General features: G+C 44.6%; 1 protein-coding gene across 1 annotated transcript in view; it reads right to left on the bottom strand.

The window, feature by feature from the left end:
* KCNG3 (potassium voltage-gated channel modifier subfamily G member 3) overlaps positions 1–12,076 on the bottom strand; it is a 30,113-nt gene extending 18,037 nt beyond the window's left edge. The window contains exon 1 of the mRNA XM_024553088.3: positions 10,865–12,076. Coding sequence (XP_024408856.1) covers positions 10,865–11,487 — 623 coding nt within the window. The 5' untranslated portion in view covers positions 11,488–12,076. The remainder of the gene's footprint in view (positions 1–10,864) is intronic.
* Positions 12,077–12,403: the final 327 nt, after the last annotated feature.

Here is a 12,403-nt window from a genome sequence, read left to right on the forward strand (position 1 = left end):
GCTTTTTTGATATCACACCAAGACTCATAAAGTGGTAATTTCTTAGAGGTTAGCAGCAATGTAGAAACCGAAATCCTGTCACTGAACTTTTGGTATTTGGTCCCATTGGAGTCTCTGGCACTCAGGGTGGATCTCTTGCCCTCGCGGGTTTGTGCACATCGGGTATTAGTCACTTAGGACGTGCCAGTTACTGCATGATGTGGACCTTTCAGTGCTGACACATTTCATTCTACGATATCTTACAGATTACACTGGTTAACATCACCGCCAATCACATCAGAAAAATTATTAAGTATTGGGAAGCTGGCAAGCATGCAATGGCAGATTCAAGTTTTCTGGATGTCGGTTTTTTACTTGGAATCTCTGATTTTATCACTGGCAACAATTACTGCCCGTTGTTTTCCTGGAAGGGACAGACTCAGCTAGTTCATTTACGACAAAATGTCTGCTATCTGCTCAGGTCTAAATAATCACAGTTTGCCGGTTATTCTGTCAAAGAAAGATGGTGTTTCATGAAAAAGCTGCTAGTTCTGCTTGCAGCTCATCCAGCTGCACCAGCGCTTTCCCTTGAGACAGCCACGGTGTTTCAGTCTGCAGCAGGAGTGCTTTCTGCAACTTCCCATTGCATCGCAGAGAAGATTTTAAAATACATACCTCAAAGTCAGGGTGTAATATAATTAATAATTTTAATTGCTGCCCTGGCTGGTGTAGCTCAGTGGATCGAGTGCTGGCCTGTGAACACAGGGGTCACTGGTTCGATTCCCAGTCGGGGCACATGCCTGGGTTGCGGGCCAGGTCCCCAGTTGGGGGCATGAGAAAGGCAACTGATTGATGTATCTCTCACACATTGATGTTTCTCTCCCTCTTCCTTTCTTTCTCCCTCTCTTTGCAAATAGATGAATAAAATCTTTAAAAATTAATAATAGTAATAATTTTAATTGCTTCGTCAAAGGCATTCTTGGGTAAAACTCTTCCTTTTTTTTTTTTTTAACTGTATATGGTGCCCTGACCAGCTAGCTCAGTTGGTTGAAGGTTCATCCTGATACACCAAGGTTGCAGATTCGATCCCCGGGCACATGTAAGAGTCAACCAGTGAATGCATAAATAAGTGGAACAGCGAAGTGATGTTTCTCTTTCTCTCTCTCCTCCTTTCTCTCTCTCTTCTCACCCTGACCAAACTAATAAAGAAAAAAAATTTAACTGTATGTGGTGGTGGAGAATACACCTCCTAACCCAGTTTGGTGCCACTGACACTTCCACTGTGTTCTTGTGCCTGGCACTCAGGAATGTGGTGTAGACTTAAATGAGGCCCACACCAGAAGCCTTTCCACGACACTCAAGGCTGCCCAGGCTCTGCTCCCACCGCTGGGCTCCCTTGGACTGCCACACCAACTCACCCGCCCGTCATCAATGGATCTGGTTCTTCCTCCTCGTGTACAGGAAGCTTCTAGAGGAGGGCAGAGGTTACGCCTTAAGGCGACTGAGTTATTCCATATATTAGCAAATATGACTCACTCCACTTTTGAAATGTACTTCCCATTTTATTTCCTATAAAATCATAAACTTTTAATGTTACAGAAACACAGTCCTCAGTTTAATAGGACCTATCTTGTGAATCCCAGTTTTGATCATCTATCCCTTCCTGCCCACCTGCCACATTTACCAATTCAGAGTAAACTGGTAAATCTAAATCTGTAATCTGTATAAGAAAATCTCAAAGAAAACTTAGTACTTGATTTCCCATCCCAACCATAAACACTAATAAAAGCCCCTACTCACCAGAACTCCTGTAACTGAATGGTACGCTTTGATGAGGGAAAGTTCTTGGGAAAAGAGAACAATCGGAGTCAGGGTAGGCTTTGCTGAGAGCCAAGAGCCGAGTCTGGCATCAGGCTGATGAGAAGACAAGAATCAGTAATCAAATCCTGGGTCCTCAGTTCTCAAAACATAGGTACTATCAGCTATCCTTACTTTACAAATGAGGAAAGTCAGGCTTGGAAAGGAATGTGTCTGAGGGAGCAGAGCTGGGAAGGCCCAGGCCTTGTGACAGGCCTTGTAAAAGGCCAGATAGGAAATGTTTAAGCTCTGCAGGCCATTCAGTCTCTGTTGCAACTATTCAACTCTGCTGAAGTAGCGGGAAAGTTGCCATAGACAATATGTAAATGAGTTAGTGTGGCGATGCTCCAATAAAACTCTATTTATGGACACTACAATTTGAATGTCAGGTAATTTTGACAAGTCATAAAACAGTATTCTTTTGGGTTTCTTTTGTCACCATTTAAAAATGGTTTTTACATTCTTACCTAAGGGGCTGTACAGAAACAGGCAGTGGGTTTGAATTGTTTGCAGCCACAGGGTCCCCACCCCTTCTCCAGACCACCACCAGTCCTGCAACAGGGTGTGGGGGACCAGTCCAGATCCTTGTCATAGGATGGTGTCGGGGTAAAAAAAAAAACAATGATGTCAGGAGCAAAATTGGTCAATTGCAACTGTATCTTTATCCAAAGAGCAAAAAACAAACAAACCAAAAAAGATGCCACCACAACCTGAACCAACATGGCATGTCCATTAGCTGCCTGGACCCAGGACTCAAGGCACCCCTTGGAGGGTCAGGATGAAATGGTGGTCCTAACCTCATCAGTTCCACCTTTGCCTCCACACTGGGCCAGAGTGATCTTTTTAAATTAAGTCAAGTTAGCCCTGGCTGCTGTGGCTCAGTGACCTGAGTGCTGGCCTGCAAACCGAAAGGTCACTGGTTCGATTCCCAGTGACTGCACTTGCCTGGGTTGAGGGCCAGGTTCCCTGTCAGAGAGCTTTCGAGCGGAAACCGACAATGTTTCTCTCCCTCCCCTCCCCTCTCTAAAAATAAATAAATAAAATCTTTAAAAAGTATGTCTTCTGCTTAAATCCCACATTCATACACAAATTCAAAGTCCTGACCATTTTCTCTTTTAAAAAAGACTACCCAAAATAAATCCTTTTAACTTGGTGCATCTCTAAGGCTATGCAAGATCTTTTTTTCTCCACCTTTGTCCCCAATTCCCTACCACTCTGCTTCCCTGCTCTTCCTCCAACAGATCTACGGCACACCCATCTCAGGGGGTCACACTTACTGCATCCCTCTGGGTCCTTATTCAGACATCCATCACCTTCTCAGAGAGGTCTTTCCTGACCATAGATTATACTTACTCTGTAAACCCCGTATTCTGTTTGATTTCTTCATTGTATCTCCATCTGTTTAGAATACATGGTTCTTGAGGGTAGGGGCTCTGTTTTGTTCACTGCCATATCCCCAACACCTAAAATAGTCTTGGGTACTTAGTAGTTGTTCAATAAATGTCTGTTGAAATTCATGAATAAGCGACTGGGAAGCCACAAAAACAATTTACAATTGATTTCTTAAAATATAACCTGCTCATAGGTTGAAGACAATTTATAAGTTGTCTCTTATCAAAAAAGAAAACACTGCTGTATTTGCATGGGTCTTTCACGTGTACAATTCATTAAAAAATATATACTGAGCGCCTACCCATGTGCAAGGTATTGAACTGCGTGTTGTGAAGCACAGAATTTCTGTTCTCAAAGAATTTCCACACTGAAAGGAACCTAAGACATAATAACATGGTACCTCAAGAAAAGACAGCCCTGGCTGGTGTGGCTCAGTGGACTGAGCTCAGGCCTGCAAAGTGAGAGGTCACTGGTTCGATTCCCAGTGAGGGCACATGCCTGGGCTGCAGGCCCAGTCCCCAGTTGGGGACTTGAGAGAAGCAACCAGTCATTGTTTCTCTCCCTCTTTTTCTCCCTCCTCTTCCTTCTGTGTGTGTGTGTGTGTGTGTGTGTATTAAGGAAAATAAATAAAATCTTTTTTAAAAAGAAAAGACAGACCATGAGAAGGGGTCTAAACAGGGAAAGATGAAGACCTCGGGAAGTTGAGCTTCCTGTTGAGGGCTCAGTCTTCATTCTCTCATTTGACCATCTGTGTGATGCCCCCACTTAACAGGTGCAGAGTGAGGCAGTGAATTAACTGGCTAGGGTGGTCTCCTAACTTCGATTTCTGGGTTCTTTCCACCATAGCCTTTTCCTTTTGATATCTTTTTTTGCCTCAATTACATACTTCCCTTTGCCCGTAAAGGCAAGAGTTGAGGAGTCCTTGCTATTCTTAAGCTAAGAAAATCATTAAATATACATAACCATTCCCAACACTCCAACCAGTTCACAAATGAATTAATTAAGTCAAGAACAAATGTTTTGCCTGTTGCTCTGCCTGATTTATCTGCCCAGCCAAAATGCCCAAGTCCCTTTCCTAGCCATTCAGGAGCTCCAGCTTGATAAACATTTTATACTCCTTCAAACACACCACCAAACCATAATGCTTCAAACAGTATGGATGGCGACGGTTGTATAACTCCGAGAATACACAGAAAGCCACTGAATTTGCACTTTAAAAAGGTCAGTTCCATGGTATGTGACTTATATCTCAAAAAAGCTGTTATATTTTTTTAAAGGAGGTTATTTCCAAATGTTTGCTACGAAAGTATTGGTAACATGCGTATTCTCTCCATTATTAATTGCATTACGATAATGGCTGTTAACTACTGATGAGTGCTGCTGGACTCCTTTCGTCCCGTCAACCCAGCCATTTTCCCCCTTTGGCATTTCTTGAACATTTGCGCGTACATGCGCATCAATTCATAAGGATCTATGGAAAAAGCTGTGTTCTGCCCCACTGTTTGCATTCTGAAAAACTAGAGTCAAACCACCATTCCACAGCAGAGTAGCGCAGGGATGGGGGTGTCAGATACCAGGTCGTCACTTACTCACTATGTGAGTTTGAACGTATTACTTAACCCACCTAAACTCAGTGAGAAAATGGTCCTAATGGTCCTACTTCATAGGATTGTTATGAGACTTAGATGACAAAATACACATAAAAACTGAACATGGGACGAGCATATGTTAAGTATTCATTAAATATTAACTGTCATAGCCAATACTGTCACCGACTGGACAGTCGTTGAATGAACCGTGAGCCATCCCTACGATGGAATACCATACAGGTTTTTAAAGAACCAGAAAGATTTATGCAAACTGATATGGAAAGAGTTCCAAGGTGTTAAACTCAAAAAGCAAAATGCTAAACAAGACTATAGAAAGACCAAGTTATAAACTCCTTAAAATCTGTATGATGTGTTTTGTAATTCCATACGCACGTATGTGTGAAAGGGCCTGGACGGTTTTACGGAGTATTTCTGGAAGAACACTCAGAAGCTGGGTAATGGGATTGAGGAGAAAGGGGCACGTTTACTCTTCACTCCGTAACCCTTGGAACCACACTTTCTTCCAACGAGCGAAGTTTTCATTTTAAAAAAATTAGAGAAAAATATTAATGATGTCTTGTTTACTAAAATGGAAAAGGAAAGCACCTTGACTAAAGAAAAGCCTCTGACAAAAAAAAGTCTCCACTGAACTCTAAAACTGGCAGTAGAGAGAAAAGCCCCATACTGTTAAAAGAAACAGTCCACTGTGAAAGAACAGAATTTAACTGAAGTCTGGGTTATGTTCAATACTATCAGAGATCTATTAATTACTGGCTTCTGAAAATATCCACCTTATCTACAAAGTAAAATCACTGAGACTTCCATCTTCAGATTCAAATGCTGCCTTTTATTTTTAAAGTACTTAACAACCAATTGGATTTATGTAATACTGGCCTACAAGGCAATAGAAATAATACAATTGGTTTTTAAATTTCCATCACCTGGTGTTTCACTCTGATGGTTTCGTTTTTTAAACTTGGACTTAAAATAACACTGTATGAAATTTCCACATCTTTACATCTCAAATTCTCACGACCACACACAAAGCAATACAAATTAAAGATCAAAAGTCCCACATGAAATAACTGTTAGAAATAATTTCTAAAAAAACAGATTAAAATTGCAGCAAGACCAGATTAAAATTACAGAGATTTAAAACTCGAATGAGAATGCTACTGCTGAGATGGACTGAGACCGAAGTTCAGGGGCCAAAGAGCCCGAAAGTGACAAGGACGACTACTTTACATCTCACCCTCTTTCTCAAAGTTCTGACTAGCGAAGGGCATCTTTGCTATGAAACACGCAGCAATGCTTAGTAATTTTAAAAGACTGTATCAATATGTTCAAATACCCCAAGACCATTCATCTCCTCCGCAGTACTGAAATGATACTCAAATGTTACTAGAGGGCACACTCACTGAGAAATCTTTAGTTTGTCTTGTCGATCAGATGTAGCATTAAGAACATCATCATTCTAAGATTAGTTACTAGGATTGTTCATTAAGGCAAGCTGTGAGTGTCTTCACCAGAGATCTTTAACAGAAGGGATGGTCTGTCCTGGCTGGTGTGGCTCAGTGGACTGAGCACAGGCTGCAAACCAAAGGGTCACTGGTTTGATTCCCAGTCAGGGCTCATGCCTGGGTTGTGGGCCAGGTGCCCAGTTGGGGACGTGTGACAGGCAACCACACATTGATGTTTCTCTCCCTCTCTTTCTCCCTCCCTTCCCCTCTGTCTACAAATAAATAAATAAAATCTTTTTAAAAACCTTCAAACTACGGAAGTCATTGACAAAAATGAGCAAAAGGTAAAAGAGCTCACCAAAAAGTAAGATGAAGAACTCCAAAATATACGTTAAGATGAACAATTTTTATTCAAAATAAAACAAAATTAAAGCTACTCGATATCATTTTTCACCCTTCAGCATGATAAAGATATCAAGTACAACGAACACTTTGTAGATTATGAAGAAACATGCTCTCTCACACATTGTTGGTGGGAGTGCAAACTGATACAATCTTTCTGGAGAGTAATTTGCAATTCTCTATAAAAATTAGAAGTACCCATGCCCTATGACTTAATTTTCAGGAATTTAGCCTATGGATATACTTTAATAAAAGCAAAATAATGCATATGCACAAGGATATTCACTAAAACATACCCTGCAGACAAGAAAGAGTATAAATGTCCCGAAGTTGGTCCATACAAGGGAATATTATGCAGCTGTGTAAAAAGAATCTGTCAGCTCTTTATAGACTCATGTGGAACAATGTCCATGACATGTTGGTAAGTTAATAAATCAAGTTTCAGGACAGTGTTATTACACTGTTTTTTTTTGTTTTTGAAGATATATATGATATGCTTTATAAATATATAAAATGTCTTTGAAATTACAGAAAATACTGCAACTTTGGTTACATCTAAGGAAAAGAACTGAATGGTTGGGTAATGGAGAAAAGCTTGCTTTTATAGCTTTTGGACTCAAAACTATCATTTATATAATTATGAACCATCTAAAACAAATCAATTTCAAAGATCATATATCCATACCCAAAAAATTTTCAAATTACTGATTTAGAAACCTCTCTAGATTTCTTCCAAACTTCAGATTGTGTATCATTCCAAAATTTCAGGTCAACAAAAAGAAATCATACTCTTATCCTTATTCCTTTTGCACAGTAAGTTCTTCATAAATACTTATTCCTTGAGTCAATAGACATTCTTCTCGTTCTAGCACAGGAGCCTCAGCTGAGAGTTCTGCCACCTGAAGGCCACAGCCTTACCCACACAGCTCTTCAACCTCTGCAAGAGAAGATATATTCCTGGAAGGTTATATTCTGAAATGGGAAATAAACCCTAGGTATTTATTGTGCCAGGATAGTCTTTTTTTTTCTAGAAGATGCTATCATAATAAATAGTATAAGAGAATTTAGCTGCCTTCTCAGGCTTTTCAACTCGTCTAGTTTAGAAACCAGGACATGTTTATAGGAAAAAATAATGACCACACTAGGAAGGATATTATAGATGCCAAATAAATAGCACCAGTAAGCAATCCCTCAAGAAATTAAAGAGGAAAATCACATTTACTAGTGCAATCAGAAAAGGCTCCAAAAGAGAAACAGAATCTGAGTTGGGCTGGATGTATGATCTGCTTCAGTAGGGAAGGGAACGCCCAGTCGGACGGCATGGCCAGGGTGGAGAAATGGAGCCTGCAGGTGGCGGGAGTGCTCCTAGCGCCTACAGGTCTGTTTATCAGTTCCCGAGCCTGTATCCTTCCAACGCCCTGGATTAATTTTGATTCCTCTTCATGTCTCCCAGAGTTGTCATTTGTTCTCCATTCTCACCACCTCAGAGCAATCCAAGCTCTCATTCCCTCCTTATGGAGAGATCTCTAAACTCATCCTCCTGTTTCCAATCTCCCCCATCTCCAATCCACAGGGCACAACCCATGACATCACTTTATATGCATAACTCACTCACCCCAAACCCGCTGCTGGCTAATTACAGCTTGCAAAGGTCCTTCATTCCAGGTCTTCTAGCATTTTCTCTCCATCTACCTCTCACGCCATCACTGGACTCATACCCACTCAATATAATACCCAGATTTCAAGCCTGTGCCCATGCAGTTTCTTTTACCTGGAAAAATTCTCCCGGTGGGGCACACGTGGTTGTACAGGTTGTAAGCACCATAGTTTATACAAATGATACCCCCTGCCAGTGTACAACCTCTGCAACCTTCCAAAGATGGCTTGTTTCCATCCTCCTACACCTCCAAGGCCTTCTCAGAACCTTCAACTCAATTGTTGATCAACTGTACACCTGACTTCTACATCACCAACTTGACACCCTTTCTTCACCAAAAAAAAAGTTACAATATTTGGAACACCAACAGTGCCTTGAACACAGCAGATACTTAAAAGATGCTTGCAAATTACAAAGGGCTAAGTTAAGAAAGGCAAACTCTGCCGTCAGGAGCCTTGAAGGCCAACAGAGAAGTTTTGACTCTACTTGGCAGTGCCCAGTATGATCAACGATCAGAATGATGTTTTAGAAAGACTAATTTCAGCACCATAAGCAAGCAGGGGTTGAGAGATTGTACTGGAAGTGCCAGCTTAGGGGCCTGTGGGTTGGAGGAGGCCTGTGGGGGCTTCCTCAATAACATGCAGCCTCCGCAGTCAGAGTCACCCTTCAGTTTATCTGTTTGGGATAACAGATACTGATTTTCATATGCCCTCAGAGTGAAGCTTAAAACTGGGCCATTAAGCCAAGAAAAGGACGCTTTTGCCTGAAATATCTGCGTATCCAGGAAACAGTTCTGACTTGAATAATTATATACATACATACATAAAACACACATACACAAATTAAGCATTCCTCTTATCTTCTTCCTTCACTTCTTTTGCAGTCTTCCTCTTTTCCATCTGTCTCTTCCCTTTCTGGTTTCTCGCTCTCTCCCCCTCTCCCTAAAATTATTATTCTTGTTTCCCATTTCTTTCCAAGTGCTTCACATGAATGATCTCCAGACTGCCCTCCACTCCTCCCCAAACTCCCTCACCCCCCCATTTTGTTCAGCTTATTTGACTGTTTTTACTCATACACTGATTTAGCCAACTCCCTAAATATTTGTACTAATAACTCCATTCTTCCACTTCCTTTGCTAATGTAGACTCAACCTTCACTAACCTTAGAATTCTACAATTACTAGTGAATCATTTCAAAGCCAATCATTTTCCTATAGTCCTCTAAGAGAATCAAGGGCACTTATGTATTTAGGTATATAAATTAATTTCATTGTACTGTTGCAGTACCAAATAAGTAATTTTTATTGGTAATTCAAAAACTCAAAAGCTAATACATTACACAAAATTAATTTCCTAATGAATTTCCTTCCAAAGCACACATCTTGGATTTCATGCCAATATATCCTATCAGTAGTGGACTCCATGGTACTAGCCAATTTGATTTACTTCTCAGATTTATACAAACATCTTTACTCTCCAAAGGAAGAATACCATGTGGAGAAACCCACTGTAATGTCAAGGCAGATAACACATTAGAAACATACGCCTGCCTCTCTGGAAAAATCACCTGGAGCAACCCAAAGTAAAAAAATGAATGAAGGGCAATCTTAAAACAATATCAAAGGTAAAACAAAATATGCAATTTTATATTTGTGCCCAAACATGCTGTCTCCCTTGCAAGTCCAATTTTACTGAGGTGAAAATGATCTAAGGAAAGATTTAAGTATTTTCTTTTCATCCTAAAGTGAAAACAAAATTTAACTATTCAAATACTGTCCCTAGATTTAGGGCAGTTTAGATTTTTCTTTTCTACCAAGGTAATGGGTTTTTTCCCTCCCCACACTAAAGATCCCTCTGAATGCTACAGTGTGAATCTTTGGTACTAAACGGTGGGCAGGTGCTTGGTAACTCCATACTTTGCAGGAAAGGAGAGAAAAGAGCACATACATCTAGTATCTAGAGTCTATCTTTAAGTTAATGCCCTGTATAACAATTCCATTGCAATACGTATTATACAGAGTGTATAGACTGTATAATACGTACTGTATTATAGGCTGTGTGTAGGCAGTGTACAGTACACCACATTCACAATAGCAAGGCTTTGTCTTTTCAAAACCACCAAAAATTGGCAAATAATTCAAACTGTTCTTAGCTTAATTGTAAATTGTTGAATACTACCAATAAAAGTTTAGAAAAACCTAATTAACTGGTTGCTAACTGCTCAAAAGTAAACTATTATCTGCCCTTCCCCATGCCCGGCGACTGGCCCACAACAGGGGTGTTTAGTGTGTGGACCAGAGTCGCCTAGTGCCCGGGAAATAGGGGTGGGGAGTGAGCACCAACCGTCCCTTGCTGGCCGTGCCTGGGGCTTCGCTGGGCCCCAAACCCGGACTGACTCGGCCGCCCAGAGGCATACAGGACAGAGACGCAACCGACGGACTGGACGAACGGACGTGACAGGACGGACGCGACGGGCAAAGAAGCAGTGCGTCCTACCCGGAGGGTTCCCTCCCAGGGATGGCGGAGTACCTGCTCCTGTCATCCAGGCTGCGATTGTCGGCTGCTGCGGCGCGCCAGTCGGGCAGTGTGCTAGCGCACAACACCACCATGGACACGATCACAAACACCACCGACACGCTGGCCAGGATCTGCGCGGCCAGCGACGACGTGGGCTCCTCGAAAGTGCGCCGCATGCGCTCCAACCAACGCCTGGTGGGGGCTGCCTCCGCACCGCTGGGTCGCGCCTCGTCGCGGCCCGGCTCGTCTGCGGAGTAGAAGGTGTAGGTGTCGGACATGCGGTCGTCGAGGCGGCGCTGGCAGCAATACTCGAGGTGTGCGCCCTCCAGGCCCCAGTAGATCATCTCGTTGTAGAAGGAGAGCTCGCACATCCGCGGCGCGAAGCGCAGCTTGCCGTGGCCGCGCACGTAGAGCAGGATGAAGCCGAAGGCCTCCGAGTGCCGGTCGAAGAAGTACTCGTTGCGCTCACGGTCGTAGTCGTCGCACACCTCGAGCACGTCGCGCTCCGAGCGGCAGCCGTGCAGCCGGCTCACACGGCGCAGCGGGAAGTCCTTCAGCAGCTCCCGGGACAGGGAGTACCGGGCGCCGCCCACATTCAGCACCACCGAGGCCGCCCCGCTGCGCCCGAAGGTCATGGTTGGCCGCCCCGAGGCCCCAAGGCCCCGAGGCCCGAAGGCGCCGCGGCCCCCTAGCCGAGCAGGATCTGCCTGATGTTGGCTGATCCGGGAGCGCGCCGTCGGGGCCCGCGGGCTGTCTGGCCCACTCTGCCTCCGAGCTCCGATTCTGCCCTTCTCTGGCCAGGGGATCCCTAGGCTCTAGCCTCTTCGGCAGCCCAGCGTCGCTCCTACAGACACTCCCTCCGCGCAGCGGTACCTGCAGGTGTCCAGGGAGTCCCCTCCGGCGCCAGCTCTGAGCCCCACCGGCGGAGACTGAGGCTGTCAGCGCCGCCGCCCCTTGCGCCCGCGGGGTGCGCCCTCCAAGGCCGGGGTGTCCTCTTCAAGGCAGGGCGCTGTTCCCTCTGAGGGGAGCGGGTGCCGAGAAAGGAAGCTGGTGCTGGATGGCTCCTGGTCCCCAGCTTTCTCTCCGGCCGTGGATGTGGCAACCGCCCCGCCGCCGTCCAGAGGCAAGAAGCAAAGTGAGCGGTTTCGGAGGCTGCAAGCAGCCGGCTCGGAGAGGCGGGGGCGGGGCCTCCTCGCCTCCCGGCTCAGCTCGGCTCACACCCCAACGCGCGCCGCCCTTCTCTTCCCACCCGCACCTCTCGGGCTCGCTCTGGCTGGGATTCCCCGGCGCCCCGCCCTGGACCTCGGGCTCCCCGCCTCGTGACGCCGTCCTACCTCTGGGCTCCCGCTGTGGCCGAGAGGGGTCCGCGGGGTGGGGAGGTTTGAAGCGGGGAACCCCGGGATGCAGGGGGGAGCCTGCTCCCGCGTCCAGCCCCGGGCCATCGGGATGACTTGGGCAGCCCCCAAGGACCCTTTTAACAGTCCCAAAGGGAGGCGACAGTGTAGTGGGGAGGACTGAGGACTGGGGTGCAGGATTTGAGGGGTGGGGACA

This window comes from Desmodus rotundus, chromosome 5 (genome assembly GCF_022682495.2).
Source record: "Desmodus rotundus isolate HL8 chromosome 5, HLdesRot8A.1, whole genome shotgun sequence".
NCBI lineage: Eukaryota > Metazoa > Chordata > Mammalia > Chiroptera > Phyllostomidae > Desmodus > Desmodus rotundus.